Here is a 21,543-nt window from a genome sequence, read left to right on the forward strand (position 1 = left end):
CTATTTCATTACAGATGGCTATACTTACTATCTATGAAAAGGCAATTACAATGCTAGGAAGAAAGTGGAGTCTCCTGCACTCTCTGAAAGGACTCTGATAATCTATGCCACTTTTTTTTTTTTTTTTAAAGCTCCAGCTTCCCTAAATTATCGTTTTGGCTTTTGTAAATGTTTGATTAAATTGTCTTGAAAAATATGGTAATCTGAGCATCTGAGATCCCCCAAATTTAGGGGCTCCCGAGTGGTGCAGCGTTCTAAGGCACTGTATCTCGGTGCTAGCGGAGTCGCTACAGACCCTGGTTCGATAAAAAAAAAAACATTTAACATGCAACACACAATCATCTTAAACTGTAGCATATTTGATTGGCATATTATTATAGGCTAATTTCATGGGGAGGAAGAAACCTAACAGCCCATTGCTTTCAATAATAGGCTAATTCTGTACATTAGCCAGTATTGACACGCATACTTAATTCAATTGAGGTCTTTCTTACCAGGGTTTTATTACATTGGGTTCACCACACGACACAAGCCACTTATGACAAACCATTAAGCTCTAATTATGAGGATAATTGGTCAGAAAGTACGGCCGTAATGGAAAGATGATGCCTGACTGCCCTATGGAAATGTGAGATTCGTTAATGCTAATTTAGTTGTACGTTAGTGTCAAGTCATGCATAGATGATGAATAGAACATGATTAAACACTTGATTAAAACGCTCAATGACTGAACCATTCTAGTCATTAGCCTGTTCTATTATTTAATTCAATTTGCTTCATATCAATCGCAACAGTAGTCCTATATTGTTGTCATATTGACGCCTCATATGTATGTCAGATGTGTGTTGCTGATTGAAACCTAAAGAGCCTGAAGAGAAGGCCATGTGACACTGTGCTGAAAACGGATGTTCCAGTCTGCTCTCACTCAGACCCCCCTAAGCTTAACGAGCGAGGGTAATTGAAGCCAAATGCTGCTATAGTGTGTCTTAATGCCTTATATTGTTAGAAAACTGCTAGCCTATAATAGGTGGCATGCCAGTCATTCCTATGAGGCCACCACCAACACCACCAGGCATTGTGAATGATATACATCAAGTTGCTCCCACTCAGAAACCAGCCAAATCATCATTATCCACGGTTCCCTCCCTCCACCTGAACCGTGTCTAGATTCTACACATTCTAGAATATGAACCTTCTAGAATGATAGACTAATTCCTCTAATTCTAGAACGGTGTTAATCGGGCAAGAATGCTAAGATGCCGTGTCAGGGTGGAAGGGAATCATACTCAACGCCTTTTCACAATCTCAATCTTGGCCCAGGCTCAGAAATCCTAATGGTATTCACGACCCTAAGGACCTTGCCGTGATATGTTGAGGGGAAGAAATCATATATTCTGTAAACGCATGTTATGTAGGTTTACTATTAGGTTCTGTCCCTGTATTGTCTGTCGATACATTGTTGTGAAGAACATAACGGTTATAAAGATGGTGTGTACTGTGATAGGAGGGTTCGCCTGACTAATATATCCTCCGTGTTACCGGCGGCCGTAGCTTTGGCGGCGTGCCCTGTTTCTTTCCACCTCTGCCACACCTCACCGTCCTGTTCAGGAGAGATGTTGCAGGTAGGCACAGATCTAGGATCAGCTTACTCATCCGGCCTACTATGCACTTTGAGATTCTTTACTTTAAAGAAAAGCGTTATACAAGTTTAAATCAATTAATATTATTATTACTCCCTCCAGTTATTTCAGCCTGATATGCTACAGACCATTTCTTTCTAGGCATTCTGTCTGTCACAAAGATAGTTTGGGGCCTGTATTAAAAAATATTTTCAGGGTAGCAGTGCTGAACTAGGATCAGTTTAGCCTTTTAGATCATAATCAATAAGATTACATGGACAGAGTTGCTCACTAGATGTCTGCTGCAGAGAGACGAGAGACCATGAGAAAACGAGTTTTGATCAGTCGGGGAAATAAAAGTGCTGAAAACACGTTGGTTCACTATTTAAAAAGAAGATGGAGAACAAGCTACAGGTACAGACGGCTTGGAGTCAAATAATATAATATCATCCAAAAATAATATTGTAATGTGTAACTGTATCAACCCCCCCCCCCCCCCCACACCACTACTGGCTTGTCGTAATCCAATGCCGTTGTAGGCCTATGGTGTTAATTGCGGCCGCTTGTTGACAGCTTGGAGACGGCTTGGAAACGCAAGGAAGGCGACTTGGATGCATTTTGCTGACATGTTCTATGACTTGGTGAATGTGGCCATCATATTGTTTTGTTTGGTTGCGATGGAGTGTAGGATAGATGGAACAGAGACATGCATAGTGTGCCACAAAGAATAACTCATCTCACCTGTATAATTTGTCCAGAAATGATTCTCCATTGACATAGGATGGAACTTTTCATCATAAGATGGATTCGTGTATGGGAACTGGGGGAACGTCCCATTGCCAGATAGCAACAGGTGTTTCATATTTACAAATGCCTCTATACTCTGATATTATGAAGTGAAGTTGGAGAGCACGAACCCTGTCAACGCAATATCCCCCGATTAATCCCAAAATGATGCGTTTTGAAAATATTTTGGTGTGTGTTATACTTGGAATCCAAGTGGACCCTCCCACCTTTAGCATAGCACTCCTCCAAGCCGCGCCAAGACTGTCTCATGCTTCACCTGCAAGTCATACCCTCTCATCCCCATGGTTACAGTCAGGCCAGAGACTAGATCTGTTCTGTTCAGTCAAGCAGAGGGGACCCTGGCTGGCCAGTGAAGGAATACACATTTTTGGCAGGAAAAAGGAATCCCTCTCTTTTTTTCCCACCTTTCTCGCTTGCTTTCCCTCGCCTCTCAAATTCACATTTAAACAAGCTTCATTGGCCGAGGCCTAACTGACAGGAGTGATTTAACGTTGTGCAAACAATGTAAGTTCTACAGTATTTCACAAATTCTACAGTGGTTGACAAATTATTTCAATCTCTCTCGCGTTCCATCCTTCTCTTCTTTCTCACCCCCCCTCTCTTCCCCCTCTGCCTCCCCCTTTTTCTATTTCACTTTCAACTCTCCCTCAGACATCCTCCTTCCTCTATCTTTTCCCCTCATTCTTTCTCTCTCCTCCCCCTGACGTCTGAAAGGCCCCGCCATCCAGATCTCGCATTTATGAGAGAGTGGCGGAGAATAAGAGGCTGTGTCAGAGTGCTGCACCACATTCCTGAGCCCTCCCTCCCTGTCTAAATCCCCCAGAAAAGAGAGGAACGTGCCTCCCTCCTCACTGCTCCAGCCCCCAAAATGTTTATTTCCAGAAGAGGAGGCAGAGATAAGACTCCAGCCCAAGTTTCTCCCCTCCCATGCACACACAGGCGTGCGTACGCACGCAGACACACACAAATTCTCTTGGCCCTCTCTGCTTGGAGCTTGACCCGTTTAATTGGGGCGAATTTGTACAAGCACGCCCTCTGCCACAAAAGTCTTCCCTCTCTCTCCTTTTTCTTCTTCATTTTTTTGGCGCTCTGTATGACTTTGTTGGCACGGTGGTGGTGGGGGGCGATAATAAAAGAAGTGATGTAAATCCTGGCTTTTCACAGCTGCTGGCGTCTGTGCTTGAGTCTGAACGAGAGGGAGAAGAGAGAGGAAGGGAGGGAAGAGGGTAGAGAGACACAAACAAGAGTGTGTGGTAGCCTTGGAGACCAGAAAACATGGCCGCGTCCTGTAATGTGCGACACATGGCCGTCCACAGGCCACTGTTTCCTGCTCCTTCACTGGCCGGCCAACATATTCCTAGGGACTAGGCTGAATGCTTTCAATGTGTGTCTATCTAGTAGCCTGCCACTGTATGTTTTCACTTGTATTCAGCTAACCAAGGTTGTAACGTTCAGTTGAATTAGGTGTTAGTGCTGGGCTGGAACAAAAGCCTGCACGCCTGTTACTGACCTCTTCCGTAGAGCATCTCTTGACACAGGGGTCAACATTCTAGTGTGAAAGTGAATTTCCGCAAAGTAGGCCCGTCTGGAGACTTGGCAGCTAGCTTGTTTTTGTTGTGGTCTGATAGGCTAATTGCTTATGTGCAAAATTAGCTTTGGCCAGAAACGAAGCACTAACTCACATTTTGGGGTTTCCGTTGTTAGGATAGTTACAGGTTGTTTCTCACATCCATTCAACAATCAGCCTGTTCTGTTCTGGAGATACTGTCAGAGACCGTGACTAATGGGAGTCTCTTTTAGTCTCTTTATGTCCCTTCAGCCGACCGTTGTGGTGAGAAATAGTCCCAGGCCTAGAGACCTTGGATCATTGTTACCATGACGACAGTGTACAGTCCAATCGTCCCACCCCACCTTTCCTGTTGTCTTCCTCTTATCTCTCCCTCACATACCTCCACTTCACACACTCGCACACCCACTCCTCTCTGTAGTGGTGATGTTTGGCTCCTCTTCTTTTGGTCGGGACGCATCAAAAGGTGCTAGTCAGTCAGACATCTTATCTCAGTCACAGCAACAAGCTCCAGTCCAGGTCTTTGTGTCCCACTGCTGACTGTGTGGCTGGCAACCTCAGTGATGTGTCCTTTGACGTGTGAAGGGCCAGATGAACACTTCTCTCTCTTTTGGACATGTCATTTGTAGCAGTCTTGGTTATTGTGCAAGGGAAGGAGGTGCCCAGAGGTGATGTATGGGGCTGATGGAGATGTTGGGCTAGCCATTGTGTGTGTGTGTGTGTGTATGCGGGTTCAGAGCACAACGATGTGTGTATGGTGATACAGAATGTGTGACATGGCAGTTGGGTGAGGTGAGGATATCTCATTGTGGGGTGCGGGGTGGATAGCCAAGGTGTGAGTGAGTTATCAATTTCTGGAATGTGGTACACACACTGAGGGGCAGACTACCTGTCAGAAGATGTCTCAATAGTCACACCATAGTGTGACACCATAGTGTGACTATTGAGGCGGCAGGAACAGTTGAAGTCTAAGTTTACATACACTTTAGCCAAATACATTTAAGTTCAGTTTTTCACAAATCCCTGTCTTAGGTCAGTTAGGATCACTTTATTTTAAGAATGTGAAATGTCAGAATAATAGTAGAGAGTGATTTCAGCTTTTATTTATTTCATCACATTCCCAGTGTGTCAGAAGTTTACATACACTCAATTAGTATTTGGTAGCATTGCCTTTAAATTGTTTAACTTGGATCAAAAGTTTCGGGTAGCCTTCCACAATAAGTTGGGTGAATTTTGTCTCATTGCTCCAGACAGTGCTGGTGTAACTGAGTCAGGTTTGTAGGCCTCCTTGCTTGCACACACTTTTTCAGTTCTGCCCACAAATGTTCTATAGGATTGAGGTCAGGGCTTCGTGATGGCCACTCCAATACCTTGACTTTGTTGTCCTTAAGCCATTTTGCCACAACTTTGGAAGTATGCTTGGGGACATTGTGCATTTGGAAGACCCATTTGCGACTAAGCTTTAACTTCCTGACGGATGTCTTGAGATGTTGCTTCAATATATCCACATAATTTTCCTGCCTCATGATGCCACCTATTTTGTGAAGTGCACCAGTCCCTCCTGCAGCAAAGCACCCCCACACCATGATGCTGCCACCCCTGTGCTTCACGGTTGGGATGGTGTTCTTCGGCTTGCAAGCACCCCCTTTTTCTTCCAAACATAATGATGGTCATTATGGCCAAACAGTTCTATTTTTGTTTCATCAGACCAGAGGACATTTCTCCAAAAAGTACAATCTTTGTCCCCATGTGCAGTTGCAAACCATATTCTGGCTTTTTTTATGGCGGGTTTGGAGCAGTGGCTTCTTCCTTGCTGAGCGGCCTTTCAGTTTATGTCGATATAGGACTCGTGTTACTGTGGATATAGATACTTTGCACCTGTTTCCTCCAGCATCTTCACAAGGTCCTTTGCTGTTGTTCTGGGACTGATTTGCACTTTTTTACATCAAAGTACGTTCATCTCTAGGAGACAGAACGGATCTCCTTCCTGAGCGGTATGACTGCTGCGTGGTCCCATGGTGTTTATACTCACATACTATTGTTTGTACAGATGAACATGGTACCTTCAGGCGTTTGGAAATTTCTCCCAAGGATGAACCAGACTTGTGGAGGTCTACCATTTTTTTCTGAAGTCTTGGCTGATTTCTTTTGATTTTCCCATGATGTCAAGCAAAGAGGTTTGAAGGTAGGCCTTGAAATACATCTACAGGTACACCTCCAATTGACTCAAATGATGTCAATTAGCCTATCAGAAGCTTCTAAAGCCATGACAACATTTTCTGGAATTTTCCAAGTTGTTTAAAGGAACAGTCAACTTAGTGTATGTAAACTTCTGACCCAATGGACTTGTGATACATTGAATTATAAGTGAAAAAATCTGTCTGTAAACAATTGTTGGAAAAACTACTTGTGTCATGCACAAAGTAGATGTCCTAACGACTTGCCAAAACTATAGTTCGTTATCAAGAAATTTGTGGAGTGGTTGAAAAACTAGTTTTAATGACTCCAACCTAAGTGTATGTAAACTTCTGACTTCAAATGTAGCCTATTGGTTAGAGCGTTGGGCCAGTAACAAAGGTTGCTAGATCTGCCCCTGAACAGGCAGTTAACCCCACTGTTCCTAGTCCGTCATTGTAAATAAGAATTTGTTCATAACTGACTTGCCAAGTTAAATAAAGGTTAAATAAAATAAATCCCAATTAAATAGTGGAGGAGGGCGGTCCCTCCCTATCCTGTCACTTCAGTACGGCCTCTATTTTGACATTGCTCAGTGTCGCTGCTGACCTCACTGAGTTTTGTATGCATTCATTCTTCAGTTGAACAGCCACTCTGATGCTAAACTAGTAGCATAGTAACTGTAGTTAGTCATAGTAGGCCAATACCTGTAGTAGGAGGACAGCAGACCAGTCCAGAGACTGGCTTCTGAGTTCAAAGGTCGTCGGTGGTGTACGGAGTGCGATAGTCGGCCGACCCAGCCGAGGGGACATACCAGGAATACCGCCTGTCTAATTTTTAACTTTTACAGCCAAGAGGGAGCGTGCATACCAGACTGACAGCCGCCCAGGCCAGGAGAGATGGCCTGTGTGTGTGTGTGCACCTGTTTGTTAGCATTAGCGTTTGTGTGTCTTCGAGTGAGAGTGCACTGAATAAACACAGTGAAGTACGCCGGGCGGCATGCTGGCTTGGCTTAAACTGCAAGTTAATACCCTTTGCCCACATTCTTAGACTTATCCAATATAGACTTATGTCCCAGTTTCTCAAACAGATTTTGGAGTTTCAAAGACACAACACATTCTTCCAAAACCGCTCTCTCCCTCTCACTCCTCCACCCCCATCTTGTCATGACCCCGCCAGTGAACTTGGCTGTCTCTCATCTACTGTCTACATGGGCCAAGTCATCCAAGCTACCAGTGGAAAGGAGAGTGGGAACAATGTACAGGCAGCCACCCAGCCAGTCTTTGGGCAACGCATCCCAAATAGAAGGCACAGTGGTTTAGTGTCCCTTCTCTCTCCCTGTCTAGCCAGACTTCCCCCAGCCCACAGCCAGCCACACTGAGCTGAGTGAATGGTACCACGATGCCAGTTTTAGACTTTGGTCCCTCAGGAATGTGTCACTGTTACTGCTGGATGCTCCAGTGTTGTCGTTTAGTGGCTTGTCTTTCTGAACTCTAGTTTCTAAGGTCACTATGACAGTCTAACCAGCCTTGTAGTAATTATTTTTACTCGTCTTTTTATATGAATGAACCACCTGATGTAGTTTATAGATTGGTTAAGATATGCACTAGCTTTACGTTTCATGTGTTTCTGTGTACAGATACTGTATGTTTTTCTCTCTCTCTCTCTCTCTCTCTCTCTCTCTCTCTCTCTCTCTCTCTCTCTCTCTCTCTCTCAGGTTGACGAAGCCCCTGTCGTTTGCGGACTGTGTGGGAGACGAGTTACCGTGGGGATGGGAGGCCTCATACGACCCTCAGATTGGCATCTACTACATCGACCACATCAACAGTAAGTTGACAGGTTTACCTCGGTGTTACCCCACTCATTAACATCATGTCTATGCCCAAACCATCTGGGCAATCCAACCGGGCAATCATTGATCTGTCCATCCTAAACAAAGGACCCCAGGCTATTTCATCCAAGATTCCGCCTCAGATGTTTTGGCAGGGGTATTCCAACACTGGATTTGAATTTCCCAAACACAACACAGAGAAATTGGTAGAACGGCAGAAACTGTAATGATGTAGATTTTGTTTGGTTTTCTTTCTCTGAATGATGTCTGTATCGTCTGCTTCCAGCTCACACTCTCATACACGTAGATCCCCTGAACGCAGCTCTCTCTCCCCGGATCCCAATCACCTGAATTCTGATCAACTGTTCACACACCCGTGTGTCATTATCACACACTATTTAGTTCAGTTCTTTGCTCCTCATCATTGTGAGGTGTTGTTTGTTTTTGACACACTTCTATTCAGAGCTCTGTTTATCCCGTGATTTACTCCTCCCGCCTCACTAACGACACCTTTTGCCTATTCCCTGCCTGTACTTTAGCCTGTCTGATTTCCTGTTAACTACCTATTGCCTGATCTCCCGGGCGATGTTACTAGCCTTTTCCCTTTCTGTACTGTTGCCCTTTTGGACCCACCTTCTGCCTGCCCCTGGACCCAGCTACCTGCCTCCTCCTGTCTCCTCCTCCTCCTGTGGTCCTTTACATTAAACACCTGCGCTTGAAACCAGCTCTCTGTCTCCCCCGTGTTCATTACAGTATCGTTATTTAGAAGCTGAAAACCACTGGAACTTATTGTATTATTTCTAGTCAGAGTGCCATGTTGTTTGATATTGACGAGTCGTATGATCATTCGCCAAGTGTCTCCATCGAATGAGGAATGTAATTATTTGTATTGACTGAACTTTGAGAAATGAGTTAGTCTTTATCTGAGTTTTATGCTTTTCATTTGTCAAACTGTTTTCAAATGAAATGGGCTAAATAACCCTAATCTGATGATATCCAGAGATATTAGGAGGCAAGGATGTTGACTGCCAGCAGTCTAAACATTTAGCAAACTCACAGATGTCATTCTTGGACAATTATCAGGCCAAGACAATAAGCTATGTTGAATTTGTCAATATTGTCAGCAGATTGATGTTGATATAAATATTGTCACAGGATTTTTTTCAAATTAATTGTACATATTGATATAGTGAGTGAGTGAGAATCTCCACTAAATGAAATGCGTTTGTGATTAGTCACATTCATTTCTAAATGAGCAGATGAAATTCCACAGGGACCCGCCTGTCTTCTGCTCATCCCTTAGGAAAACACCTGCATTACCTGGGATTAAATAAACCTACTTCTATTAACTCCATTCAATTCAATCAGAGACTTGTTTTCTCCCAATGCAGATTGGAATCCATTTCCCAAATGTTTTTCATTGTGCTGCCTGGCTGTAGCCCGCGGGGTTGAGGTGTGAGCTAGCTGCTGCTGTTGTTGTGTGGGCCAGGGATTCTATTTATGTGTTGCACTCACAACACATTTCTACTGCGATTGTTTGTTGTTGTTTTGTCTAACACCGGTGGGTAAACAAACGCAGTCAGCTGTCAGTCAGGAGTGGATGATTGTGTGGAGACTCGGGGCTTAGCTTCGGTGTGTTACGGCTGGCCCTCCTGTGGGTGGTTGGACACGGTGTATTTCTGCACTTCTGAGCTGTAGTTTGAATCAGAGTTTGGCTTGTTGCATTGTATATCTTTTTTTTTTTTCATTTTGTCTGGTTGGTTTCACATTGGCGAATGTCAAACGAGCTAAAATGCCTAAACAAAACCACAAATAATTTGTTTATTGGAGATAAATGCGTATGTTAAATCCATCTATGATTATGAAGAAGCATAACTTGTGTGTGTCAACTTCATTTTACCTTCGCTTTGGTCTTCCAACAACATGCGGGAGGAAAGCGCAATATCCCCTCTAACCGCAAGGTGAATAGGCTATATTCAGTAGCCTATGAGTGTTGTCATGATACCAGAATCTGGGCTTCGATACCAGGTTAAGTATCACGATTCTCGATACCATCACAATACCCAAACGACACCACTGCAAAAAAGAGAAGGCATATGAACCTGAGTCACAGAATGGCACTTGATCCAGACAGATGAACACCGCTACTGCTCTGTTCAATCGTTGGGCATCCTTTGGGTTCAATATCATGACATTTGCCATTTTTTTTGCGTCAACATTTTTCAGAGACAGCCGTGCATGCATTAACGAATCAATCGATGTGACTTAGGTTGTTATGTAGTTTGTAAAAACAATCTAATGGTAATTCCTTATTTGAATGGTACATCTCTATTGATTTTAAATGGGTAAATCGAGATGTAGCCTTGGCCTATTCACACGGATGCATATAATCAATAGGAGTGTGTGCGTGCATTGAGTTATTGAGCTCGTTTTGGTTGCTGTTCATCTGTATTCACATAAAGTCTTGTTTCCCTTCCATTTTTATTTGAGTGTACTGATAAACAACATTCACATAGGAGTAGCTTATTTGCTAAAAGTGCGCGCTGTCTCTTTAACCAGTAATGAAGTCATTCAGAGGCAAGAAGGGGGCAGCCCGGAGTTAATTCACTGAGGCAATAGACCATCTTTGGGTTGAGACGTGAGAGACCAATTAAGTGAATGAATAAAGTTTGGTGGCAATCAGCGTTAAAATCTTCATATTTTGCGTTATGGTTTGCATATTAAAACAAACAAAGCTGGAAGCTACTGGTGTCGTCATGCATTGTTCTAGCCTGTATGGACATTGTTTTGCGAACAGTAATGAACAGTTTCAACATTTCTACATGCCGTGTCGCATTATTCAGGTGTGTTCACTTCTGTGCAGCATGAGTGGGGAGCTAACATGATGGGGAGCTAACATGATGGGGAGCTAACATGACGGGGAGCTAACATGATGCAGCCCAGATGCTTAGAGCAGGCTAAGTGGAGCACACACTACTTTTGCTCTGTAAGGGGGACGTTGGCTGCGCTGACAGAGTTGATCCGGGAGACGCATTCGACAGCAGGACAAAAGTTTTTATTTTTAATTTTTTTTTTATCTAGTACTGAACCGTTTTTCATGTTCTAGTATAGAAAAAGGACTGAACTAAGGAGGTAAATGCACGAGAGCTGGAAAAACCAATTTAGGTTGAAAGCCTCCTTTTATAGAAGTGATACACTTTCCTTTCTCAGCAAACACCCCAATGACCGTTTGTCAATGCATATTTAATGTCTAACTCAAGGCCATCAAACTCTCTTCACGCTGAACCTCCCTTCACCTGTCTAGGCTGTATCCCAGATACCTGTGAGGTGAGTGGAGAATGTGGACTGATTGATAAGGGCCCAGAGTCTATCCTCGGCAGGAAAGGTGGTCTGGAAAACAAAAACTCCTGGCCCTAGTTGGGGCAAGACGGTGGGCAGGGGTAGCTAGGGGTTTAGTCTGGGTGGGTACCTACTTCTCCCTGCCCTGTCTGTCCTGTCCTAGCTTCTCCCTCCCTGCCCAGGCTGTCCCCCGCCCCGACAGGCCTCACTTCCTTATTATGTAAACCCTGCTGCTGCCCTGTGGCCTCCCTGCATTGTTGGAGTGGAGGGAGGGACGGGACGGGGGTTGATAAGGGTCTGTTATGTGTGGTGATTTGCCTTCTCTTATGTGGCGTAGATGGGCCCAGAGAAGAAGGGTTGCCTAACCTAGTGGGAACTTCCCTGACTTCACATAACCACTCAGCGAGTTGCTTTGGGTTCCCCCCTGGTCTTAGTGGAGGTCCTGTTGAAGTTTTGGGTTTATTATGCATAGAGGTAGACAGACACATGCTCTCCCTCACACTCTTATAGGCTCTCATGACATTGTAGGCTATAGGTGGACACGTGTGTGTGTGTGTGTTGGTCATTCGGTCAGATATTCAGTCACATCCTGAAAGTTGAGGTGGGTGTGTTCTACCCGTGCAGGCAGGAGTGTGCTGTCAGATACCAATGACGAAACAACAGACCGACTGTGTCAACACTGTCTATTGTGCTCTAGCCACTACCTCGTACCTTTTTAGGGTTGATCATCAGCATGTGGCTTTGTGTTCGCAAGTGTGTGTGTGTGTGTGTGTGTGAGGCTCAAATAATTTATCATATCATACAATGACTTCTGTAGGACATTGATACAGTGTCTAGCCAACATGAAACAACACATTGATTCACAAGCTAATCGTTCGATAAATAGGGAACCGTTACCAACCCCGGAGCGCAAGAGCAACGCCCAACACTGACCACAAGTTATATAGCAGATCAGAAACAAAACATTACTTAGGGCCTAGCCGAGGATTATCCTACCCAGCAAACCTGGGAACATTCCCAGAACATTAGCGAAGATTCCCATTAAGTTCTAAGGTTTTATATAACATTAGGATGATAGCAAATTGTCATATTTTCTTATTTAATTTAAAACATATCTGTGGAATGTTGTAACATTTACTAAAATGTTGTGCACAACATCTGTAACAACCACATTCCCCAAACGTTCTCATTGGGTTTCCAGGCAATGTAATAACACAATGTACCAGTGATGTTTTTCCAGCAAACCAAAATTGGGTCTGTGGAAGTTCCCAGAACATTCGCTAGGTTGCGTCAAACGTTTTCATAACACAGATCCAGTCGTGCTGATGGTTATACTATGTTTGTATAAAATATTTGTTTTTGTGTTCGAACATACGGCGCAAGCTAACAAATGTTCTGGGAACTTTCACATAACCAATTTTGGTTTGCTGAGTAGCCTACACCCTCAGCAGAAGAATACACAGGGCTGAGAGTTCCACGGAGAGAGCGGGAGAGTGGAGACGGGCACTGACACAGTCACAAGCACGTACACGCACACACAAATCCTGATGTAGTGAAATCCGGTTATTCCTCATAGCAGTCAGTCTCTGCATTGCTGACATACTTAGTGTGGCATGGAGGGGGCCGTACTCTCAGTGTAGAGAGACTTGTTGTTTTCCACACAGGCTGTATGTCTCCCAAATGGCATGCTATTCCCTATATAGTGCACTACTTTTGACCAAAGCCCTATGGGCCCTAAACTACATAGGGAATTGGGTGGCATTTGGGACACAGACAAAGCACAGTAAGGAATGAAGGATTAACCCTTTCCTGCCCTGCCACCGGACAGGGCTACCCCAGAAGAGCAGGTCAGAGACAAACAAAAAAGAGGGTAGAGAGAGAGAGAAAAGGAGTGAGAGAGAGTGAGGGAAGAAATGTTGTGATTGATTCAGATGGATTGCTTCCTCTGCTCTCCCACTGTGCCTTTCTCTTTCCTCAAAACAACCCACTGTTAGATGTGGGTGTAGGCCTGCTTCATTTGCAGTATACAGTGACTTCAGAAAGTGTTCACACCCCTTGACTTTTTCAACATTCTGAAGATTAAAAGAATAGGAACATTGTGTAAAACACACAGTAAAATGCCAATGCTGTTAGTGTTGATTTTTTTTGGATAGGATTGACCTGATGAAAACGTCAACCAAGAGAAAATGTTCACGTAACTGACAAAATAAAGGAACACCAACATAGTGCCTTAATAGGATGCTGGGTCACCACAGGCCGCCAGAACAGTTTTAATGGGCCTTGGCTTAGATTCTACAAGTGTCTGGAACTCTATTGGAGGGATGCGACACCATTCTTCCATGAGAAATTCCATAATTTGGTGTTTTGTTGATGGTGCAGAATCTCCCATAAGTGTTCAATTGTCTTGAGATCTAGTGACTTTAATAGCCATGGCATAGGGTTTACATATTTTTTTTATGCTCATCCAACCATTCAGTGACCACTCGTGCCCTGTGGATGAGGGCATTGTCATCCTATGGGGCCAAAATAATAGCCTGCACAGCATTTTTATGCATGACCTTAAGCATGATGGGATATTAATTGCTTAATTAACTCAGGAACCACACCTGTGTGGAACTACATGCTTTCAATATACTTTGTATCCCTCATTTACTCAAGTGTTTCCATTACTTTGACAGTTACCTGTATATCTGAATCAGGGTTCTGGCGTGCTGTAGCTGTATGACACAAAAGGAGGCTACAAATAAAGTATTGTTGTCGCCATCATCATCGTTTGTTTATGGGAGTAGATCTCATTGATGACATTCTTCCCTCTCTAGAGAGTACCCAGCTAGAGGACCCCCGGGCGGAGTGGAGGAAGGAGCAGGAGAGGATGTTGAAGGAGTACCTGACAGTAGCCCAGGATGCCCTGGTCACCCAGAAAGAGCTGTACCAGGTGAAATGGATGGATTAGTGAATGCATGGAAGGATATATGGATGGATTGATGGGTAAATATAAAATGACAATGGATGGATGGGTGGGTGAAAGAATGAATGAATGAATGAACAAATAGAATGAGGGAATGGATGAACAAAGGACCGTATGAATGAACAAGACTTATTTCCGTTGTGATCTTCGATACCAGGTCAAAGAGCAGCGGCTGGCCTTGGCCCTGGATCAGTACACACGCCTCAACGACGCATACAAGGACAAGTCCAGCTCACGCACCAGCCGTGAGTAGTGAACCTAACCCGAACCTAGTTCTCAACCAATTGTCACACACACGCGTGTTTTGTCCTTCACACACTAACGGTCCAGATGGCTCTCTCTCGTCCAGTGTTCTCGGGGTCTTCGTCCAGCACTAAGTATGACCCTGATATCCTCAAGGCTGAGATCTCCACCACCAAAGTCAGGGTAAGGTGCATCTTTCACTCACTCACTCACTCACTCACTCACTCACACTCACCTCTTCTCAACTTATTTTGTTGTATTTTACCCACTTTTTCTCCACAATTTTGATCTGGTCTCATCGCTGCAACTCCCCAACGGGCTCAGGAGGCCGAGGTCGAGTCATGCGTCCTCCGAAACGTGACCCGCCAAACCGCGCTTCTTAACACCCGCCGCTTAACCCGGAAGCCAGCTGCACCAATGTGTCGGAGGAAACACGTTCAACTGATGAACGAAGTCGGCCTGCAGGCTCCCGGCCTGCCACAAGGAGTCACTAGAGCACAATGAGCCAAGTAAAGCCCCCCCCCCCCTTCCGGCCAAACCCTCCCCTGGTCAAACCCTCTCCTAACCCAGACGACGCTGGAACAATTGTGCGCCACACTATGGGACTCCCGAACACAGCCGGTTGTGACACAGACTGGGATCGAATCTGGGTCTATAGTGATGCCTCAAGCACTGAGATACAGTGCCTTAGACCGCTGCGCCACTCGGGAGGGCAACTAGTGTCTTCTTGACCGTCTATCTCGTTCTCACTTTTCTTTATTTTTCTCGTTCTCTCTCGCGCGCGCTCTCGCGCGCTCTCTTTCTCTGTCTCTCGCTCTCTTTCTCTCAATTCAATTCAAAGGGGCTTTATTGGCATGGGAAACATATGTTTACATTGCCAAAGCAAGTGAAAAAAAAACAAGAAACAAAACACCCCTCTTCTCAATGAAAGTGCATTCCTCTATGTCTCTGTTAATGCCTCTGTCTCTGTCCGCTACTGTAGGTGAATAAGCTGAAGAGAGAGCTCTCCCAGATGAAACAGGAGCTCATCTACAAAGAACAAGGCTTTGAAACCTTGCAGCAGTAAGTCCCCTTTTCATATTGATCACACACTGGTCTGTCACACACCTGCCTATTACACGCGCACACACACACACACACACACACACACACACACACACACACACACACACACACACACACACACCTGTGTATTGTATGCTGCTCTGTGAATGTTGTGATTTTACAGCTTTAGTTGTTACGTGTCTATTGGACTTGATAGTGCCTGAGGGCGGTCATAAAACAGTTTGATTACAGATGAAGGAGCTTAATTTGATCACTTTGGTGCAGGAGCACTTTCCTGCAATGCGGGACATTTAAAACTGCAAAAATTGCCATTAATTATATTCCACATAATAATTCACTATTCTGTTACTGCAGGATTATTTTCCTTCTGTAGCAAACTGGCTCAAATTAAGATCAGACATGTGTAGGAACCACTGTATAGGATTATTTGAGAGAGCCGCTACAATCTACTAATAGGAATTCACATTCATAGAGAGAGAGAATGAGATCGGAGGAAAAGAGAGGGGGAGAGAGAGAGGATGACCATGAGGGGGAGAGAGAGAATGACCATGAGATAGGTGGTAAAGAGAGAATGACCATGATGGGGAAGAGAGGGAGAGAGACCATGAGATAGGGGGTAAAGAGAGAGAGAATGACTGAGATAGGAGGTAAAGAGAGAGAATGACCATGAGATAGGAGGTAAAGAGAGAGAATGACCATGAGATAGGAGGTAAAGAGAGAGAATGACCATGAGATAGGAGGTAAAGAGAGAGAATGACCATGAGATAGGAGGTAAAGAGAGAGAATGACCATGCGATAGGAGGTAAAGAGAGAGAATGACCATGCGATAGGAGGTAAAGAGAGAGAGAATGACCATGCGATAGGAGGTAAAGAGAGAGAGAATGACCATGCGATAGGAGGTAAAGAGAGAGAGAATGACCATGCGATAGGAGGTAGAGAGAGAGAGAATGACCATGAGATCGGAGGTAAAGAGAGAGAGAGAGAATGACCATGCGATAGGAGGTAAAGAGAGAGAGAGAGAATGACCATGCGATAGGAGGTAAAGAGAGAGAGAATGACCATGCGATAGGAGGTAAATAGAGAGAATGACCATGCGATAGGAGGTAAAGAGAGGGAGAATGACCATGCGATAGGAGGTAAAGAGAGAGAGAATGACCATGCGATAGGAGGTAAAGAGAGAGGAGGTAAAGAGAGAGAATGACCATGCGATAGGAGGTAAATGACCATGCGATAGGAGGTAGAGGGAGAGAGTGACCATGCGATAGGAGGTAAAGAGAGAGAGAATGACCATGCGATAGGAGGTAAAGAGAGAGAGAGAGAGAATGACCATGAGATAGGAGGTAGAGAGAGAGAATGACCATGCGATAGGAGGTAAAGAGAGAGAATGACCATGCGATAGGAGGTAAAGAGAGAGAATGAGGGGGGAAGAGGGGATGATAGAAGGAGAGACAGAAAGTAAGAGGTGAGAGAGAGGGGTTATGTTGCTCACATGGCAGGCTCTGGATTAAGCCCTGTCCAAAGCAGCCACTTTTTATTACAATAATTGAAACAATGAAGCATTGTCGTTCACCCTCCACACACACTCCATCCGCTCAGGAGGCACACACAATAAAGGAAAAGAGCGAAAAGGGGGCAGGAACACACACACACAAACTGCACATTAGGAAGGTCAGAAATCACGCATGGCAGCTTAACAAAGGTTGCTTGTTATGTAATTTTGTCGTACTATGCTGTTAGACAAACACTCAACAGAGCTAGCACTACCGTTCAAAAGTTTGTCACTTAGAAATGTCCTTGTTTTTGAAAGAAAAGCACATTTTTTTCTCCATTTAAAATAACATCCAATTGATCAGAAATACAGTGTAGACATTGTTAATATTGTAAATGACTATTGTAGCTGGAAACAGCTGATTTTTTCAAATGGAATATCTACATAGTCGTACAGAGGCCCATTATCAGCAACCATCACTCCTGTGTTCCAATAGCATGTTGTGTTAGCTAATTCAAGTTTATTTTAAAAGGCTAATTGATCATTAGAAAACCCTTTAGCATGTTAGCACAGCGGAAAACTGTTTTCCTGATTTAAAGAAGCAATAAAACTGCCCTTTAGACTAGTTGAGTATCTGGAGCATCAGCATTTATGGGTTTGATTACAGGCTCAAAATGGCCAGAAACAAGTCCCAACAAGTACTTTCTTCTGAAACTCATCAGTCTATTCTTGTTCTGAGAAATTAAGGCTATTCCATGCGAGAAATTGCCAAGAAAGTGAAGATCTCATACAGCGCTGTGTACTACTCCCTTCACAGAACAGCGCAAACTGGCTCTAACCAGACTAGAAAGAGGAGTGGGAGGCCCCGGTGCACAACTGAGCAAGAAGACATTAGAGTGTCTAGTTTGAGAAACAGACGCCTCACAAGTCCTCAACTGGCAGCTTCATTAAATAGTACCCGCAAAACACTCGTCTCTACGTCAACAGTGAAGAGGCGACTCCGGGATGGGATGCTGGCCTTCTAGGCAGAAAAAGCCATATCTCAGACTGGCCAATAAAAAGAAAAGATTAAGATGGGCAAAAGAATACAGTCACTGTACAGAGGAACTCTGCCAAGATGGCCAGCAACATTAATGTCTACACTGTATTTCGGATCAATTTGATGTTATTTGGACCAAAATGGACCAAAAAAATTGCTTTTCTTTCAAAAACAAACAAGTGACTCCAAACTTTTGAACGGTAGAGTGTATCTGGACTTTAACACCCATATAGATATTGATGTCTTCACATTCAAATTGATCTTTGCAGAATCCAGATCATTGGAGATTCTGATATTTGTGAACAAACCTTTGCTCTCTTTGGTGTTTTTATTTTTGTATTTAATTTGTATGTGTGTGTGCTCTCCCTTTTTGCAGGATCGACCAAAAACTGTGTGGCGAGCAGAGTGGATACCGTCTGAAGGAGGCCAAGGCCATCGTGACGGAGCTCAAGTCTCTCCGCAGGGCCATCAGCTCTGGAGAGAAGGAGAAACAGGACCTCATGCAGGTACGTGTGTGTGTGGGAAATATTTTTGGTCTGTGTGTGGGTTCAAATATCTGCTTTTTGAGAGCTCCTGGCAAGGTCATGTTCATTAGGCACCCAAAAGAAGGAAACCGACTGAAACAGGAAGGGACTGGCTGAACTTATCCGATTTTGAAATGCTCATTTTCCGTTTTCTGTTTTTGGTATGGTGTGCCTTTCAACCCTGAACTTCCCTCTAGAGTCTAGACCCACTCCATGTTCTCTTCTCTCCCATAGTCTCTGGCTAAGCTAAAGGAGAGGTTCCACACGGAACACAACATGGGCCATTCGGAACCAGACCTCCGGAACCCAGTGGGCTCCAGACAGACGCTTGAAGCCGGCTCCCAGACAGACGTCTCTGGAGAGGTGAGCACCACCTCTCATTCTCTCCCCTTATTCTCTCCAACTCTATCTTGCTCCCACTCTCACTCAACAATTTGTCACCCCCCCCCCCCTCTACTTCTACTTAAGAGAGAGAACGATAAACAGATTGAGACAGATTCAAATGGAAAAGACAGGTAATTGTAAATTCTGCCAAAGCGTAACAAAACAAAAAAAATCTGAGCTTTCTCTACTCTCTCTCTCTCCCATGTCCCTCCTTTGTCTTAATAAAATGCCTGTGTGTTGCTAAGAGGAATGTCCCCGCCCCCCGTCTGTGGGCCTTCCCTAGTGGGACTGGATTCCTCTGCACAGACACACACACACAGGATTCCTCTGGTTCCTCGGAGCAGATGATAGCTGCCAGGGGCCCAGCCAGGCAGACTGGGCTCAGGGTTAGAGGTAGAGAGGCAAAGCTGCTTACTACACTGGGGATTTTCTCCCTCCCTCCCCACACACACACACACACACACACACACAGCGAGACCTTCACCGATGGAATGCTACATGGAGGGAGGGCAGAACGAGGGATGGAGATGTGGAGGTCTCTCTAATGATATGAAACCCAGTCACTTGAACTTGAAGCAGGTACATGTGATGTTTTTTGTTCTCTCGCTCTCGCTCTCTCTCTCGCTCGCTTGTTCTCCCTCCGTTTCTCAGGCTGGTTTGAGGAGCAGATCGTCCTTGGCTGAGAAGGTTAGACTTAGTCTCCAATATGAAGAGGCCAAAAGAAGGTAATCTCTCTCTCCATCTCTCTCTCTCTCTCTGTTTTTTTTACTGCAGACATTCCTTATGTGAATATGCATATCACCTGACCACAGAACTGCAACAGTAAACTCAACTCAATAGAGATGGATAGAGGGCGCACTAACCAGAAAGCCTGTTTTAGCATGGGCCTTGGGTCACGTTAGCATGGGCCTTCGGTCACGTAAAGCATGGGCCTTGGGTCACGTTAGCATGGGCCTTGGGTCACGTTAGCATGGGCCTTGGGTCACGTTAGCATGGGCCTTGGGTCACGTTAGCATGGGCCTTGGGTCACGTTAGCATGGGCCTTGGGTCACGTTAGCATGGGCCTTGGGTCACGTTAGCATGGGCCTTGGGTCACGTTAGCATGGGCCTTGGGTCACGTTAGCATGGGCCTTAGATCCCATCCGATCTGACTTCAGATCAGAGCAATTAAGGGTCCGTGTCTAGCCATTAAATGGTTATACATTATCAGTCACAGGCGGTGACTTGGACGGCTGTCAGTTTCACACATTAGCGATGTGATCTGGGACCACCGTGGGCAGTTTTAGGCTCAGTGAATAAAAGGCAGGTAAACCCCTCCCCTTATGGACTGTAATCCCTGACATTTGGGCTTTGAAACGTTTTCTAATCCGGCGGTATAGAACAGGTGTTTCTACAGAGAGCCGGCGGTAGAGTGTGGCAGCATGACAACTCCCCTGTTACCCCTCCTCCTTTCGGAGATGTGTGCCTGCTGCTGGCTTTAGACCCCTGAGAGTGTGTGCCAGGAGAAAGGAGTTCAAGACGAGCATTTTCACTGCGTTCCCTTATGAGCGCGTGTGGGTTTTTATATAGGGGTTCAAATAGACTACATGGCCAAAAGTATGTGGACACATTCTCGAAAAAATCGTGGGCATTACTATGGAGTTGGTCCCCCCTTTGCTGCTATAACAGCCTCCACTCTTCTGGGAAGGTTTTCCACTAGATGTTGGAACATTGCTGCGGGGACTTGCTTCCATTCAGCCACAAGCGCATTAGTGAGGTCGGGCACTGATGTTAGGCGATTAGGCCCGGCTCACAGTCGGCGTTCCAAATCATCCCAAAGGTGTTCGATGGGGTTGAGGTCAGGGCTTTGTGCAGGCCACTCAAGTGGTCTATGGAGATTGCATGGCTGTGTACTTGATTTTATTCACTTTGGCTGAAATAGACAAATCCACTCATTTGAAAGGGTGTCCACAGCATCACTATCCTCTGTTTCTGTTTCTCTCCTTCCTCCCACAGTATGGCCAACGTGCAGGTGGAGCTGGCCAAGCTGGAGAGCGAGGCGTGGCCGGGGGCGGTGGACGTGGAGCGGGAACGTCTCCTCCTGGTCTCGGAGAAGGAGGAGCTCCTCAAGGAGCTGCAGTTCGTGTCGCCACGGCGACGCACCCCGCAGGACCTCCAACGTCTGGAGGCCCAGAGGCTGCAGCTGGAGCAGGACCTGCAGGCCGTCAGGAACACCCCCAGCCACGCCCTGGCCCAGAGGTGTGACCCACAATCCCCGGCACCTTCCCTTTAAAAACCCTGTGGTTGCCTCGCAGCTAGTCGTAGCCGTGCAGTTCCAGACGTTTAGACAGAGGGAAGTCTAAAAAGTCCCCCGGACGTAGGCGATACGTGAGGTTGTGTGTATGTCGTGTTTGTGTGAGTTCCCTACGTGAGTTCCTCGTTGACGTCCAACAGATAACAAACTAATTGATTTGCCCGCCCACGCGGTTTACGGCCTTTTGTTTTCCTAATGAA

General features: G+C 45.2%; 1 protein-coding gene across 2 annotated transcripts in view; it reads left to right on the plus strand.

Moving 5' to 3' along the window:
• The window catches only part of LOC110498655 (protein WWC2), a 37,473-nt gene that overhangs the window by 1,059 nt on the left and 14,871 nt on the right, over positions 1 to 21,543 (plus strand). For both annotated transcript variants that reach the window (XM_036954338.1, XM_036954339.1), the window contains exons 2-10: positions 7,886 to 7,995; positions 14,158 to 14,273; positions 14,464 to 14,551; positions 14,656 to 14,732; positions 15,532 to 15,611; positions 18,519 to 18,648; positions 18,901 to 19,029; positions 19,702 to 19,775; positions 21,046 to 21,288. In XM_036954338.1, coding sequence (XP_036810233.1) covers positions 7,886 to 7,995; positions 14,158 to 14,273; positions 14,464 to 14,551; positions 14,656 to 14,732; positions 15,532 to 15,611; positions 18,519 to 18,648; positions 18,901 to 19,029; positions 19,702 to 19,775; positions 21,046 to 21,288 — 1,047 coding nt within the window. The remainder of the gene's footprint in view (positions 1 to 7,885; positions 7,996 to 14,157; positions 14,274 to 14,463; positions 14,552 to 14,655; positions 14,733 to 15,531; positions 15,612 to 18,518; positions 18,649 to 18,900; positions 19,030 to 19,701; positions 19,776 to 21,045; positions 21,289 to 21,543) is intronic.

The sequence above is a fragment of the Oncorhynchus mykiss genome, chromosome 19, assembly GCF_013265735.2.
Source record: "Oncorhynchus mykiss isolate Arlee chromosome 19, USDA_OmykA_1.1, whole genome shotgun sequence".
Lineage (NCBI taxonomy): Eukaryota > Metazoa > Chordata > Actinopteri > Salmoniformes > Salmonidae > Oncorhynchus > Oncorhynchus mykiss.